The sequence below is a fragment of the Megalopta genalis genome, chromosome 5 (assembly GCF_051020955.1).
Source record: "Megalopta genalis isolate 19385.01 chromosome 5, iyMegGena1_principal, whole genome shotgun sequence".
Classification (NCBI taxonomy): domain Eukaryota; kingdom Metazoa; phylum Arthropoda; class Insecta; order Hymenoptera; family Halictidae; genus Megalopta; species Megalopta genalis.
The window spans coordinates 11446231-11464161 of record NC_135017.1 but is presented as its reverse complement, the minus strand read 5'-3'; the positions used below and the strand labels follow the sequence as shown (position 1 = coordinate 11464161).

Genomic DNA, 17931 nt, shown 5'->3' with positions numbered 1-17931 from the left:
CGGTCCGACTTTGATTAAAATTTCGCCCGCGGTTTTTGCGGAGGCAGCTGCCGATTGGCTGGCTCCGTCAACATTGACCCGCGGATATTGGGTGCCCCGATGCCGAGCCGAGTGCCTCCGTGTTTTTACGCTCGCCGGAAGTCGTCTGCGGCGTCTCTTGTTATTTAAAGAATTTCCTAGAACAACTCCGGACCTGTGGAAATTAAAATTGAATCATTAAAAAATACGAACGAGTTCTTCTGTGACGGTTCTACGGTAGCTTGATGACTCGCTCGGAATAAATTCTGTAAATTTTTCGTCGCGAAATCAGTTAGCGTTGGAATTTGGAGAAAAGATAGTCAGAAGCTGGGGAAAAAAATTCTGGAAGGAGGATAGAAAAATCAGCTGCGGTGTAATTATTAATTGTACGCTCGAACTCGTCGCGCTACGATTTCTTTCGCAGCCGCGTCGATTAGCTCTTCTTTTATCTCAATAATTTACTTGATAAAATCAGACAATTTTTGTCTCTTCTGTCGCATAATTACTTTATTCCGAAAGTAATTTCAGTATTATTCAAAACAGCCTATTTAGAAAATCGAAATTACTTTTGCATTTACTATAACGAGGAAATAGAATTTAAATTCGATTCACAAGAAATGAATAACGCTTACGATATAATAAATGATACATAAACAAATCTTCGTCACTGACTCGTCGTATTAACACAAAGTGTTAAACGACGTCGACTAATTAATTTCACGTTTCTGTTCGCTAAATTCTCGTCTCGATGATAGAAGGAGAAATTATTATTGAAAATTACGATTCGCCAAATAAGTTTCACGAACGAGAAATTTGGACTGTTGCTATTGTTAGGCGAGTCGTAAGCGTCGTACTGATTTTCTGGAATGAAGGGTAGGGGGGGAGGGGGGAGTAATGAGTTCCACGGCAATTTCGGCGTACAAAAGATGTTCTTATTATCGCAATTTGACGCGTGTCGATAGCGGCTCCCGTAGATTCCCGTATCTATGCAAACATTGCCGTTTGATCGACGTGTATCGTGCTAGGACGTATCAGCGGCACAATTATCGATCATGTTTCTGTCAGAATATCCCGATCGGAAGACGCGTCGACACACGCGAAACAACTTGTCACTGCCATTATTTCGGTGCCCGCCGACAGAAAAACAATTTTCGCCCGTCGCACAGGGGAATCCGGCTCCACGGAAACGAGGGAAATATTTTCGAGAGAATCGACACGGGGACATCTGTTCGATTTATCTAGCAGCTACAGCCACGTTTCTCTTTGATACATATCCTTTGTTTCTTTTTTTTTCTCCCCCATTGCCGCGCTCGATTTTACCTGAGACGCGCCTTCGATCCCAAAAATAGTAACAAATGTAATAACGATATCTCTCTCAGTTAGTAATTTTTATTTATTAGCGAGATTAGTGAGATAGGATTCACATTGTTGCAAAATATTCTGTAAACTTTTACGGTGCAATTATTTATCATTAAATCATCAATTATTAAATAATTATTCAGAAGACTAGGCTATGAATTAGTTATTATTAAATCATCAATTATTAAATAATTATTCAGAAGACTAGGCTATGAATTATATATATTTATCATTAAATCATCAATTATTAAATAATTATTCAGAAGACTAGGCTATGAATTAGTTATTATTAAATCATCAATTATTAAATAATTATTCAGAAGACTAGGCTATGAATTGTTACGTTAAACTTGTCAATTCAAAGTAAATACTCGATACAGTAATGTCTCCCTTACTGACGCTCAGATTGTCCACTAAAATAGATAATTTGGGAAGAGACGATACGATTATTCGAGCCTTGCAGCTCATTTTTATAATTGTTGACAATTTAGAACTATAAAAATAAACCGCAAGGCTCGAATAATTGTATCTCCTCTTCCCAAATTGTCCATTCTTGCGGTCAATCTGGGCGTCAATTAGAGAGACATTACTGTAACTATTTAATTTGCATCGTTGCAAAATATTCCCTGTAAACTTTGATATTTGCAGAACACGCAATTAATTGTTATTGAACGATTAATGATTAGACAATTATTCAGAGAAGAAGCTCGCGAATAGTTACATTAGGCTTTTTAATCCTCGATGCCTGTTCAAATTACGTTGTTGCAAAATATTCCCTGCAGTCTTTGATATTTCCAGAACATGCAATTAATTGTTATTGAACGATTAATGATTACACAATTATTCAGAGAAGAAGCTCAGGAATGGTTACACTAGGCTTTTTAATCCTCGATGTCTGTTTAATTTGTTTGGTTGCAATATATTCTCCGTAAACACTGATATTCGCGGAACATGCAATTATTTGTTGTTGAACAATTAATTATTAAATAGATATTCAGAATATCGGCTTACGAACGGTCACGTTACACCTGCCTGAAATAGTTGGACAAATGAGTCATTTTATTTGCATACCAATCTACGGTACATGTTCGATTAAGAAACGTGAATAATATCGGTTAATTGACAAGTTAATTAGGCATTAATGTTCGCGTCAGAACGTCGTATTGAAATTGTTGTTCGACCATGCGATTCCGGTAAACGCTCGGTGACGTGTCCAGTCGATCGTGAGTCATTCAATATCGTTGCATTAAAATTGAAATAAAATCGCTGAGTTCCCTTCAACAAAGAGACGCGAACAATCTCCGAAAATATTAATTGCATCTGCGAAAAATTCGACCGGGGAAATTGCTTCACGAAGACCGGTCGGTGCTCGCGCGCAAATCGGAGAATTTATTCCCACTTTTATCCAATTCTGCAACATTTGTTTTTATGGTGTTGCCTCGCTTGCGAAGCTGTTTTTGCAGAAAACTAACAATTGCGTGAGTTTCAAATTTCGTAGATTTATTCGCCAATCCCTGATGAGAATAAAATTATTGCCAGCGATAATAAACATTTTATCTGGCCTCGAAAATGTGGAAAATGATATTATGCTTCTTTCCTTGCGAAAATGCTATTTAAATTGCAAAAACTAACAGACTTGTTTATTTAATATTTCGTGAGCATAACCTTCAGTCTATGATAAAAACAAAAAAGAAATATTAATAGCGACAATAGAAATTTTACGTGGTCTTAACAAATTAGTTATTCTTACAACAATTGATTAGAGCAAAAATAACAGGCTTGTCCACTTAAAATTTTGCGAGCATGTTAATTATATTTATATTTAATTAATTACATTTATTATATATCTTAAGAACGCAACAAAAATTATCTGCAGCAAAAATCAAAATATTGCGCAAGCTTGATGAAAACTCGATAAACATAGAACACGAGCTTTTTCTCTGAAAATTGTACGGTCAGCGTCTCGAAATCCATACAAAGCGAAGAAGAACCAATGATCACGAGGTGAGAAACAGGGAAATCCATTGTCCCGGCTGGTTTCGCGGTAATTCATCGTTGTTGAACAAGGCGGTCCTCGTTTTCGTCCATTAAAGTCTCGAGCCAGGCGGACCGGAACACTGCTTCTAATTTTACTGCAACGCGGCCCGTATGTCGGCGCGCCGCCATTTGTCCGTCAAGGGGTCGAGCTGTTAATCTTTCACGGTCCCCCATGACGCTGTTCCAAATTTACTCGACCGGTTTTCCACCCGCGCAGATGCTCTTTAACCGCGCCGAAGTCCCGGCCACCTGAAACTTTTTCCATTTCCATGGAAATACGCTTCCGTCCCGCCCCCCGCCTCCCCCTTCCGCAACCTGTCGGCGATTTTCGCCGGAGACGTGGGTTTCTTTCCTGATCCTCCTTTAGGGGATTCCTCGGAGAGATAATTAGCCATTAAAAATAACTACACGTGTTCCAGCTGGAACTCGGCCTTGACGACAGCTGATCCTCTCGCTGGACCCTCCTCCTTTGCACTCCAATTAATGCTGCCTTCTTATTTTATTCCTCCCTTGGTCATCCTCCTTTTACGCGAGCCGTAGTCACATCGGGACCTTAGGGTTCCAATGGGATCATTCATTTCGCCCTTCCCCCCCTCTTTTTACCTAATTTCCTCCAGCTGTTAGTATAAGCGAGATTACGGTTCGCTGAATTTTCTTTCTTTTCTCGCAATTTTTCTTTCTTCCGTCCGATACGTTCCAAGTTTTTTGCACCTAATTTACTGGTTTGGTTAGGCTAAGGAAGATTGAAAGCGTTCTTTCTTCTTCTTCTTTGTTGCCAAAGCTTTTTGCGCCTAATTTCCTCGTCTTATTAGGCCAACGAAGACTAGAATTAGCTCAGCGTCTTTTCTTGCTCTTTGCAATTTTTCCTTCTTCCATTGAATTCGTCCGATCAGGTCGCCAAAGCTTTCTGCACCTAATTTCCTCGTCTTATTAGGCCAACGAAGACTACAATTAGCTCAGCGTCCTTTCTTGCTCTTTGCAATTTTTCCTCCTTCCATTGAATTCGTCCGATCAGGTCGCCAAAGCTTTTTGCACCTAATTTCCTCGCCGTATTAAGCCAAAGAAACGAACACGTTTGTTAGCTCGACTTCGTTTCGCTTCCTCACACATCTCTTTCTCTCGCACACGTCTCGATTAGTCGAACCAAAGGTTAGACCAATTCTCGCATCGTAATTTTATTTTATTGGCCGTGTCAATAATTGCGCGTCGTCCGAGATGACTGTATCAATTCCGTTTCTTGCACGTCGCCGCGCTTGTTTCTCGTTAAAGTTAAGTGCATCTTGGTTTATTGAATGCTTTTCCTCGGCTGTTCCATTATTCATGACACTCTGCTTACCGGCGAATTCGCGAAATCGCTTCGAGTCTCGCAAAAGTAACGCTTAACAATTTACGGTCGTCAAATATCTCTGTCCGTGGTTCGGGGGAACAATTTTTATGACCGTGAAACGAGCGAAGCGACGTTTTTTTTTAATGGAACTGTCGTTTCGCGGATTCGTGGTTTCCGATCGATTCACGGCCACCCGACAGATCGATCAGATATAAATGATGTAATTATGTTAAGCAGACTCCTCCGTTTCGTCAGACTACTACGTCGTCGGACGTGGGCGGCGATGTTTCGGAACGGCGGCTCAGTTTTGTACACCTGGCCTGCATTAGGCAACCGTCTCGCCCGAAGATGCCTCCTCCGAGAAATCTGCATTCTTGTCGTGCAATTATGTAACGAGGAGTCCGTGAATTATTATCGGAGTCCCACCGGTATTATCGGACGCCGGATTGCCGAATGATTGCCGGTTATCCGTCGCGGCCTTTATCAAGGATAATTCCGTTCTCGTGTCTGGTCTCTTCGCAATAATGTTCCACCGTTTCGGTAGTTCTATCGAAAAAGAATCTCTGACGGCGAGCGTACACACCTGGCCCCGCGTTATTGCCGAGAAAGCAACGAGAACGCGATTGCGCAACAATAAACACTTCGCCCGCTCTAATTTAGCAACCGCGAACGAACGAGCGCGCGCGCGCGCGTTCTTCGCTTCGTGGAAATTGTTGTTATGCAAATCTGCTGTTGCACCGTTTCCTCGCGGACGAAGAAAGTTATCGAAATATTAAATCCGTCCGCGACGCACAATTTCGAGCACAAAGATCGGAGATTGCAGTTTTATATCTCAGGTGCTCGGCTCGGCTCCGAGCCCGGCTTTAATCGCAATAATGCTAATTAAATTTTCGGAGGATGCCCACGCATATTTCAGGCCACCGCCGAGCTCCGAATTAATCAGAGACGCCGGCCGATGAAATAACGGGCTCCGCGATTGGTTTATAATTTCATTAAAACTTTCCGACACGGAAATTCCGGCTGCCGGTTTCTTGGGAAAAATTCGCGCGGAAGGAACACAGTTGGAAACAGGATAACAAACTCGCGCGAGCACTGCGGCCGTACCGCGCGTTTCCAGGCCGCGGTGTTTTTGATTGCTAGACGCCGTGGAAAATTACGATTCACTTCGGAACGTTGCCCGCGATTTATTTCGACAATTTTCGCTACGATTTTCGTGAAGAATTTGTCGTTTCTTCTTAGAACGATTCTCTGTGAACATTTTTATCTTATTTAGAACTTTTTTTTATCTTATTTAGAAACGCCTTAATTGTCAAATTTTCCTTATCATTTATTTGATAAATTCGTCTCGTAATTTTATTCAAAAATATTCCCCACGATTTATTTTCAAAACGATCTTATTTAGAAACACTTTTATCTGTAAAATTCTCCCTACAATTTATTTGAAAAATTCGTCTCGTAATTTCCTTCAAAAAATTTCCTCACGATTTATTGGAAAAATATGCCTCCTTGCGATTTTATGGAAAAATCCTTCCTCACGATTTTATTATAAAATTGTCAAATTTTTAAAAATTGTCAAATTGTTTATTCTAAATTGTCAAATCATTAGAACGATTCTGTTTTCAAATTTGCATCGCTCGCCTTCGAAACGAAACGATTTTCATTTGAAAACACTTTGTCGCTCGTTTGTCACATTTTCCCAAAGAAAATGGCCGGGGCAAATTTCCCCATAAATCGTTCCATCTTTTTCATTGGCGACAGTCGGTGCCCGGCCATAACAGCGTAACGTCATTAGCCTGATTACAATTCATCGGGCTCGAGATTCGCGCGGAAGATCGCGAGTCGCGACAGCGCTTCCTCATAAACCGGAAGCATGATCGATGAACAGGGGAAAAATGTAATTTGTCATCAACACCGTCCTCCCCGCCCGCCTCCCGCGGTCCCGGAGACGCGATCAATTTTCCAGGATCGAGTTTATCGACAGTCGATCGAAGGACGAAAAAAAACGAACGCAGCCGCTTCTTACGGCCACGCTGGCTGCTAAAGCAAGGCAATTGTAAAGTAATCTGGCTTGCTTATTGATCCGGGAAGCAAAATGGAGAGATCCCGGCATTTTTCCTGAAAGCAGCGGCCCCGATGAAAAAGACCCGCGCGCCGGCGAGGATAACCGTTTTCCACGCGTGCTGGCTCTCGCTGTATTTTCCGTCTCCGGGCCGCGTGCAACGAAAACGCGTGAATCGTTTCGTTCAAGGTACCGTGCCAGTCCGGGCAATCTGCTCCAACTTCGCGATTTTTTTGCCGGGAATCCGCCAGAGCTTTTTTTAATGGGATTTCGCGCACCATACAAGGGACGCTTTAACAGGGCCCACAAATTTCCTGACTCGAAAAGAATCAAAATTCAGCTCGAGGCGGACGGTGAATTTCTCCCGGAAATGTTCGGACGTCGGAATCGAAAGCGGCAAATCTGAGAGTACTAAGTAATACTAAGTCGCGATTTTTACAGGCCTCGGGATTTTGATCACTTCACTTTTTATTTCTAATTTTTTGCCACGATTCGAAGGCAATTCGAAGCTTTGCGGTTCACTTTTATAGTCGTTAACAATCGGTAAATATAAAAATAAATTGTCTACTACTTTTGTCGAAGTTTCAAATTTTCGAAAAAATTCTTGATATTCAAGCAGCTATAACTTTGGGCAAAAAAATCATATGACGATGAAACTATGCTCATTTTAAAGCCCGAAGTGTCTTCTTTTAGAAGCCGTACGTCGATTTCTTTTGAAAAATTTATTTGTGACCCAGTCGACGGGAATCCTCGTTCCAGACTTTACACGAAATTTCTAATACCTTCGAAACATTGACGATATTCAAAACACTGTAACTTCGTGAATAAAAATCATAGAACAACGAAACTAAACTCATTTTAAAGCCTGTAATCTCTACTTTTTCTGTGTATAATTCATTTTCGATGAAAAAATTGTTCTAAAACACAGCAACAATTTATATCGGACAAAGTATCGGTCTTGGAATTAAAAACGGCATACATTAAATACTCCCTAATTGACGCTCAGATTGCGCACAAAAATGGACAATTTAGGGAGAGGAGATACGATTATTCCTGCCTCGTTTTTTATAGTTACCGATCGTCAACAAGTATGAAAACGAGACATAGGGTTTGGGTCGTTGGGAGACGTTCGATTTGCGTCACATTTTGTTGCAACTGATATCAAGTTTGAAAAAATGAAATGGAACATTTGTAAAGTGGAGGATTTTTAAATGAAAAATGTTAGAATGAGTGGCCGGTGAGTGGCATTTTTGTAAAAATGTAAATACGCTTTATCACCTAGCTTACGTTTCTTATCATTATCTTCGACAATTTTTATTTTGCATTATTCCGCATCATTCCGCTGTCTTGCGATAAGTGTGCTGAAGATATTAAATAAAATTTGAAGTTGTTCTGTCAAGTGAAGCCTTAGATATTGATAGAAACGGACAGAAACACGCAACCGTCCCATTGAAACAAGTTTATTTCTGATTACGATAAATACTCTCCAATTGTTCATCAGCTTGTAAACAGGAATGAATAGTTCGAGAAGAGGAGATACGATTATTCGAACCTTGCGGCTTGTTTTTACAATTGTTGACAATCGGTAACAGCTTTATCGTACCTCATTTCTTTCCATGATTCTATTTTCATCGTTTACTGGATTGAAAACCGAAGATACATATTTCCTTAAATGCGATATAAATTCAAAAATTCCTCAAATCGTTGACAAATTATCCACCTCGATGAATCTAATATATATTCGAAGCACGAAGTCTCCTCTTTCCAACGACTTCTCTAAACTTGCTTCACTATTTTTTTTCGCTGCTTTATGGAACAAAAACGTGGAACAAGTTCGTCCCAAAAATTCCCTCTTCTCGTCAGAATATCGAAAAACTCGACGATATTCAAACTGTTGTCAATTCGTTAAAAAATATCGTAGATCGATGATCTTCGACTCATTTTGAAGATCGAAGCCTCTAGTTTCATCTTTCCTAGTTTATTTTCATATTTTCTTATATGTTCATTATTTTTTACTGCCTCATTCCTAGTCAATATCTAAAGAAACTTCTCCCCTTAAAAATGATACAACTTCAAAAATCTGTCAAATCATTGAAACATTTTTTACCTCAACGAATCTAACGCAGATTTGAGATATGAAACCTCCCCTTTCCAACGGCGTCTCAAAAGTTGCTCCACGATTTTTTTTATAGTTGCCGATAATCAGTAACTATAAAAACGAGCCGCGAGACTGAAAAATAATCGCATCTCATCTTCCCAAATAGTCCATTTACGTTTCCAAGCTGAGCGTCAATTAGGGAGAATTTACTGTGTTTCGTCTTATAAAAATTAACGCTCATCGATGGAACATTGTAAAAAAAAACGTGGATACAAATCCCCGACAAGAAAAAGTCGCAAAGTTGACGGAGAGTCTTGAGCGAAAACCGAGGTAGTCAAACAAAATCCGAGGTAAATGTTGAGTTAAATATTTTCGATGCACGGTAATTACCGACGAAGTGAAGTCAACGCTTGGAACTGTTCAAGGATCGCGCGCCGCTTGAAATTGTTCTTCGAGCGAAGTTCAAGGCGATGGACGAAACCCGGCAACTTGTTGTCGGGCCGATTTGTTCGCGGGCAAATATCGCCGGCCGGCATTTGAATTTAAAATTGGGGAACATTTCTGCCGACCGTCCTCCCGCCCGGCTTCATTATTCATTATCATCCTCTCGAACAATTTTCTTTTTCTTTTCTTTTTTTTTTATTTTCGTCGCCGCGAAACTGCCGCGCTAACAGAACCTCCTTCGCGTTGCTTTGAAAAGTGTGGCGGTCGCCGAGGCGGAATAAGTTCGCGAGAGATAACGCGTGCCATTGATAACGTTATCGCGGTGCAACGTTTACGAGGATCGATAAACAATTTTTATGGCGTAACGCTCTGCCATGAATTCGCCATTAAAATTTCCCGTTTTATGGCTGCCGCGAGCCTCGACCAATCACCGGCCTTCTCTTATTGCTCGCTGGGCATTGTTATCTAGGATATTTCAGTACATTGTGTCTCAGTTGTACTGTGTTTCAATTATATTGCATTTTAATTGCATCGCATTACCAATGGCACTGTATTTCAATTACGTTGTATTGCAATTTTATTGTATTTCAATTATATTGGATTTCAATTGCATTATATTTCAATTATATTGGATTTCAATTGCATTGTATTTCAATTATATTGGATTTCACACAGTTGCATTGTATTTCAATTATATTGGATTTCAATTGCATTTTAATTCAATTATATTGGATTTCAATTGCATTATATTTCAATTATATTGGATTTCAATTGCATTGTATTTCAATTATATTGGATTTCACAGTTGCATTGTATTTCAATTGCATTGTATAATATTTCAATTATATTGGATTTCAATTGTATTGTATTTCAATTATATTGGATTTCAATTGCATTGTATAATATTTCAATTATATTGGATTTCAATTGTATTGTATTTCAATTATATTGAATTTCAATTATATTGGATTTCAATTGCATTGTATTTCAATTATATTGGATTTCAATTGCATTGTATTTCAATTATATTGGATTTCACACATACAATTGCTTTGTGTCTCAATTACATTGTATTTCAATTATATTGGATTTCACACACACATACACACACACAATTGCATTGTATTTCGATTGAATTGTATTACAATTGCATTTTACTTGTATTACATTCGCGATTAGAATGATCAACAATTGAACGAATTACAAGGCAATGTAATTGAATCACAATGTAATGGAATTAACTCAACTCTGCCTGCAGTACACCTAATACCAGGCTGCGGATTTTTATGCGAAATAAAAACGTTTGAACTCATTCGTAAAAAATCGAAATTAAATAAATATATATTTCGCAATCCCGTACGAAAATGATCGCAGAGAAAAGATTTCGTACTTAACTGATTTCGAAATTAGCGTCGTCGAAAGGGCAGGTGGTAGTGACCTGTATCCAGTGGCCGCCGAAAACTGGCGATTCTCCGTTGGCAACGTAAAAGGGCACGAAACTTTCGAGAGCACGAATTTTCCTATAAAAATCTCACTCGGTTGGGAAGGGCGGTCTCTCGCGAAGGGCTGGCGTGAAATGTGAAAGGGTGCGTCGCTCCGAAATATTAACAGCGAAGGATTGTCTGTGCGCGAGAAAGATGTTCTGAAGCAAACATGAACGACTACGCTATTCTCGTGCCGCACGAGGTCTCCTCGCGATTGGCGCGCCGGGATTCGGGCACGATGAGAGTGACACTTCCGTTGACTTCGCTCAGAAGGCACAGCGGCTGCGTGTCGACGCTGTCAAGGACCAAGCCGCACCCAAAGCTAGTCTACGTGGCCGTTCCGTAAGTTTCCGGGCTCCGGAAAGGTGTCCAATTTTTTTCTGGAATTTAGCTGTACTGCTGTATATTGTTCATTATAATTTAATCAATTGTTTTCTCATTTATTTATTGGTTATTATTTTGGACGTAAATGTACGTTGAAAGGGTTATACGGCTTGCACAGCGTCGAAGGAACTTTCTCCCCACCATTCGGTTATGAGGACTGCAGTGGGGATAGGTAGCAGTGTCTCTCAACCTCGACGAACAGTGCAAACAATTTTTCTGACTGCCATAAATGAATTGTACGTTAGAACTGTAATAAAGTGCTTAATAGAATATAGTGGGGGTACATGGCAGTGACTCTCAACCTCAACGAACACTGCACAAAATTTTCTCGACTGTCTTAAATGAATTGTATGCTAGAAATATAACAATTTAGAATTAATAAAATCCTCGATTGAATGTAGTGGGGTTACGTAGCAGTGTCTCTCAACCTCGACGAACATTATAAAATTTGTTTAACTGTCATATATATAAATTGTACGTTAGGAATATAATAATTTAGTATTAATAAAATCCTCAATAGAATATAATAGGGATACATAGCAGTGTCTCTCAACTTCGACGAACATAGTATAAAATTCCCTTGACTGTCAAATATAAATCGTACCGGGAAAATATAATAAAACACTCAATTTCAATATAGTAGGCATACATAACAGTGTTTCTCAACCTCGAGGAAAATTTATAAAAATGTATCTGCCATCGTGACCGAATTGCAGCTCAGAAATATGAGGAAACGCGCGTTCGAGAAATACTCTCCGCAAGCGGGGAGTCAACATCGAAATATTGCTGGATAAATTTGCACGTTCTGCGAGCAGGCGGAGAAGATGCTGCTCGGTGGGACGTTTGAAACGCGGACAGAGTCGAGCGTTTACCGGCTCCGGATGCTTCGATCGATGCACCGAACGCCGGCCGTATCGAATAGCCCCTCGAGCGATGCAGAATCTCTCGGATCAAACGTACGGCTGGGAATTGATGCAAATTCGGTTCGCGTCGCGTTTCCCCGACCGGTTAGACTTTCTCGCTTCGCGTGCGCCTGAACGTCGCCGTTTCGAACGGACCTCTTTACCGCGTTGCCGCGCTCGAGAGAAAGAATGAATCCATTAGGAAATTGAGCTCGACACAATGGCTAGACCGATGATTCCTTTTAATTAGCCGGCGACGCGGAGAGCCGAGGAGGAACGACGGCGAGGCACGTAGACGCGACGGAGAAGGAGCCGCGCCGGCAGCTGGAGCGCAATTACCCTAATCACGACGGCAGGATTCACGATCGCGCGGAGAGATTTACGGTTCGCCGTGGAATCCCCAGGGAGGGGGGGTACGACGGTTACCGATTCGCCGCGGTCGTTCACATTCGCGGATCGCGAACGATCGGATCGAATCGGCAGCCGGCCGGTGGCCGGGTCGGATATGACCCGTCCTTATATTCGTTTGACAGGTGATCGTCCGAAGGTTGCGATCATGGGATTCATTGTTTTTCAAGGATTCGGAGTTAGGCTCTACGAAGAGGAGCGCGCGCGCGCTCGCTCGCGAGCGATCAACAAGTGTGTTTAATTTCGGAGCGCAAACCGTTGAGGAAGATAAGGTGCGAACCGTCGCGTTTATCTGACACGGCCGTGCCCGAACGGCCAATATTAGTCTTGTCGGCCAGAAACCAATAACAATGAAGTGATTAAAAAGGCGCTTCCGTTTGCTCGCCGCCGCGCCTGTTACGCTGTGTTACGTAAAAATGAAAAAAGAAGAAAAATAAAAAAGAGGAACAGAGAGAAGAAAACGTCGTGGCGCATCGAAGTAATGCTTGCGAGTTGCCGGATCGATCGGTTAGGGTCGCGCGCGCTCGGTGCCCGGTATCGTCCGCGAAAGTGTTCGGAACATGTTTCGCAGCGTATTCTCGTTCAGATAATAAATCGTGGAAACGCGCGTCCGCGAAATCGTTGCTAAGTCCGTCGATGGTGCAGATACGCGTTAGAGTGTAAACAGCATAATCGGACCCTCGACTTGCTGCTTCTAGGAAAATAATAATCTGCGTGTTCTCGAAATTAAGTGGATTACGCTGATTAGGGTCAGATAGGGATTTGTAATTGTTTGGTAATACGCTCGGCGCTGCTTGACCCTTATTCGAAGTAGATTCGGTGCGCCACGGTCGGACGGAGTGGTTTAATAACGCGCTCCGATCATTTTCTCCGTCTTCGAAACGCCGCGGGAAAAATCGTCGAGCACGAACAACGGAGACAATTTTCAATTTGCCGGTGGCTTCGCGTTCGAGCGACCAGGAGATTCAGCCAGCCATCGCCGGACGCGCCGCGAACATTATTTCGCGACGTAAATCTCGCGGGACGAATTATTATCCGTCTCTCAATTACAATTAAATCATTTCACGATGGCCGCGCTATTATTCCGCTATAATTGTCTTCAGTAGATTCGATCGGCCATGGTCAGACCTCCGACGTATACATTGAACATAAATCTGGCAGAAGGAATAATTATTACTCTCTCGATTATAATTCAATAGTTTGGTGCTAACAATGCGTATTATTCTTTGACAATATATTCCGTTCAGTAGATTCAGCGAACAATGGCCAGACAATCTGCGAACCTTATTTTGTCGCATAAATCTCGTCGAATAAATTGTTGTTACTCTCTCGATTGTTGAATTAAACGATATAATAACGACGAAACATATTATCCCTGCAGAATGGTTATCAGTAGATTCAGCCGACCATGGCCGGACCTCTTGTGAACATTATTCTGTCGCATAAATCTCGTAGAACGAACTATTGCGGCTCTTTTAACTGCAATTAAATACACTTTAATGCTGTCGATTGTTCTTTCGAAATGTTATTCAGTGGAGCAGGTCGGCCGCGAGCGGGCGCGGGATAATTTCGAAAATCGCGTTCGGCTGCGAGATCGCGAAACATTTCGAGGTATCTGTCGGTCGATTCTACGTTTGTTGGGATCCGTGGCCTATGGACTGTCACAGCGGCGAACTATTTAGTCATTGAATGGCAAGGCCGGGGCCATTAATCGGCCTTACATAATGGCCTGTAACGATTACTATCGCGAGCAGGAAGACGAAACGTGTTTTCTGGTCAACGTTCACGATCACGGGAACACGAAAGAATGTTAATCGAGCCGGCGGGGTAATTAAGCGACCGCTTAACGAGCGAATAAATCGTCGCTATTATTCCACGGATAATTAGTCCGGGCACGTGGCTCCGTCGTAGGTCGATCCTGGCCGGGTAGAGCCTCCAATTATTTCTTCTTTTCGCTCGGGGCGCATCGATCGAGAGCCCCGAAAATTACGCGATCGTTTGTCACGTGACCGATGCGCAAGAAAACGCGCGCGCGCGCGCGGTCTGCGGGAATAATTGTAGTACGGTTTTAATCGAGCCCGGATAATCAATACTCCAGCTAACGGCCGGCGCTCGTTATATTTCGAGCGATTCGATGTAATCGCGGGTTCAATTAGCGAAAACCGCGTCACCGTTTTCCGATTCGGTTTTCGGTAAATAAATTGTCAGCCGTCAGTGTCGCGTACCGGGCCGAATTTTAATTATTCCCCCGACGGTGATACACATGCCCGAACAAATTTTGTTGCGCACCAATTTCCGTTCCAGTTTTAAAATCGCTCGTAGAAATCGTTGCGCGGCGCCCACTTGCCCGGCTCCGAACACCGACGACCGTTTTCCCATTCATTATTCACGTTTCCGATACCGTTTATATTTGGCGAATTTTCGCGAGCCTGGAAAATCCGCGACGCTTCACCTGTCACACCGACGATTTCGCCTTTAATTTTCATTTCGCCGGCTGCGGAATATCGGCGCCGCTTGACCGACACGTATTTATTTAAAAATCTCCATCGAACGCGCCCGCCCGGCGACGATGATCGCCGTTCCTGCGAACGGCGGACAGTTTAATCCGAACGAGATCTCTGCACAGGGTGTCGCGAAAATCATCGATTGATTCCGCTCGTGGCAATTCATGACGCGCGATGCGCAACATTGCCTATCAGCGCAGTGGTGTCGCCGAAATGGTCTATGTTTTATAGATGAATCAAATTTTCGGGCTGAATATATTTTTGCACACTCTTCGAAGCACTATCCAAGCCTAAGAGAAATTTTAAAAAATTAACGTCGATCCATTTAGTTATTAAAAATTCCTAAAGACGCGCCTTTCCTATCATCGGAGGGATCTGAGACGAACAGCTGTATTTCATCGAAAAATGATTATATCAAGCTTAAAATTTTTGTGCACACTCTTCGAAGCGTTGTTCAAACCCAGGAGAAATTAAAAAAAAATAACGTCGATCCATTTAGTTATTAAAAATTCCTGAAGACGCGCCTTTCCTATTATCGGAAGGATTTGAGACGAACAGCTGTATTTCATCGAAAAATGATTATATCAAGCTTAAAATTTTTGTGCACACTCTTCGAAGCATTGTTCAAACCCAGGAGAAATTTTAAAAAATTAATGTCGATCCATTTAGTTATTAAAAATTTATAAAAAAGAAATATTTGTCTGTCACAAGAAGCATCTCAAAGAAATAATCATAATTTATTAAAAAATGAATATTTCGGACCGAAAATTTTTCTGCACACTCTTCGAAGTACTATCGAAATCCAGTGAAACATTGATCAATTTCCAACGATCCGTTTAGGTATGAAAATTTCCAGAACGAGTCGTTCCGCCTCGCGCGAATCGCGCCTCTTCGTTTCCGCTTCCAATTAGCGCGAAGCGAACGAGACTTTTTTCGCGAATGCATCGTTCTGGCCGCGCGGTATAATTAGATATATTTATGGGACACCGTGGGCCAGACAGTGGGGAGAGCCAGAAATTGTTTAGCGACGGAATACGACACCGCCGTTAGCGTAACGAAGAAGTCTGACTATCTCGCGTCGGCCAGATTATTTACAACCTCGTATTACGGCCTGCGGCTGTTTCCCTGGTCGAAATAATTTTTTTCCCGTCGCATCGACGTGTCACAGGAACGTATTAAAAAAATTGTCCGAGAACGCGAAGACGCGGTTCTCGAGAAACAAAATTCTGAAAAATCGACGATCGACCCGCGCAGCAGCAATAATTAACGAGCGATTTCGTTTGTTACAGTTTCGACGTGGAAAATGGCGCCTCAACGTTGGACGGAGGCCCCGGAGGCGGAGGTGGCGCCTCGCCGAGTTCAGGCCTCATTCTCCAGAATCTGCCACAGCGTAGGGAGAGCTTCCTCTACCGCAGTGACAGCGATTTCGATGTGTCGCCGAAATCGATGTCACGGAACAGTTCGATCGCCAGCGAAAGGTGAGGGCCGGCGAGCAATTTTCCTCGTAACACAATCCGTCCTTGGAGCAAACGTTGTCGTGTCGGCCCCCTTATTTTATACGTCTTTCTCTCTACTTTACCGGGAGTCATTCCGTACGGAAGGCAACCGTTTCTCTCGGCGAGTTTAGCCTGTAAATAGTCGTCACGGTGAAAGCGGAACGTCGTAGTCGTCGTCGTCTAACCGGTACATTGTTTGTCCAGCTTCGCGCGGCCCGTGCAGAGAGGGAGTGTTTGCACGGGAAACGAGTTTACTAGCGTGCAAGTTGTTTCGCGCGGTAAACATTCAGTAGAAGCGGTCGGTTATGGTCAGACGCGTTGTCGATCAATATCGGAGCGAAAAGAACGCCTTCGCTCGTATTCGCGGATCGGTTCTCGAAATAATGCGCCCGATATCGGCGGGCGAACCGCCAGTTAATTCGACGCCCGCATTAATTACTTTCGGTGCGGAACGATTTCGCGTTATTCGAGTCCCGGCCCTACGGTCGCAATTAGGAGAGCACAGGCTGCAACGCGGCGCGTAGGCGTGAATTACAGATTCCTCTTGCGGCGGTGCTGTCGACGATGAACCTGTTTGTACAGGCCGATGATAATTGGTGTGTCGTAACGCGGCCTGTGCTGTGTGTCGCGCTCATGAATAATTAAAGGCAACTATTGCAGGAAGCGCGGACGGTAGACCGCAATTTTGACGCATCGCTCGTCCCAGCCCCGGCGCAGAGCGACTCTCGTAATCGTCGCCTCTAATTAGATACAAGCCTTTCAATTACCGCGACGCGACTCAACTGCGCAGTTCCCTGCAATATCCGCAGTAGAGAGCCGCTTTACCGGCGCCACGCCTGCATTACCGACGAGCGATTCCCCCTAGGGAATTGCCTAACGTTGGTAAGGCAGCGTTCTCGGTCGATAAACAGATCTGGGGATATTTTGAGATTTAACCAACGGTGGTAAAACAGAAATCCGCCGTTCCGTCGATAACAACTCTGACCATAATTCATTCCTGCTCCGACTATGCTACTGACGGTTCGAGAAATTCTTCTTTTCCCGCTGTATTCGAATCGCGCACGAGTTGAACATTAGTAAATATTTGTACATATACGGGATTGGAATAGATTGAATATTAGATATTGTCTTGTCGCCGGTATTGTTCACGCAGGATTGGAAAAATCGCACCAGACGAACTCGTCGTCGTATTTGTACAATCTGAGCACCGTTTCTGCCGATGTTAACGTCCACAACTGTACAGAAACAGTATTTCCGGTCTCTATAAATGTGTAGCTTGATGGAATATCGTAGCTTCGTTGATTGGCGCTGTATCGTTGTGTTTCCTCGCACATCTCTATGATTTTCACGAGAAGTTTATTCGAACGTGTCGGCGAAACGATAAATATCGTTGTGTGCTCCCTCCCCCAAC

The 17931-nt window shown here is 42.7% G+C and overlaps 1 protein-coding gene across 14 annotated transcripts in view; it reads left to right on the top strand.

The window, feature by feature from the left end:
- Positions 1 to 17931, top strand: part of dnc (phosphodiesterase dunce) — a 540449-nt gene that overhangs the window by 430536 nt on the left and 91982 nt on the right. For 13 of the 14 annotated variants that reach the window (XM_076521357.1, XM_076521359.1, XM_076521356.1 and 10 more), the window contains one exon: positions 16314 to 16502. In XM_076521357.1, coding sequence (XP_076377472.1) covers positions 16314 to 16502 — 189 coding nt within the window. Of the gene's footprint in view, positions 1 to 10752; positions 11169 to 16313; positions 16503 to 17931 lie in introns of all 14 variants that reach the window. The other variant, XM_076521360.1, reaches the window with a different exon arrangement.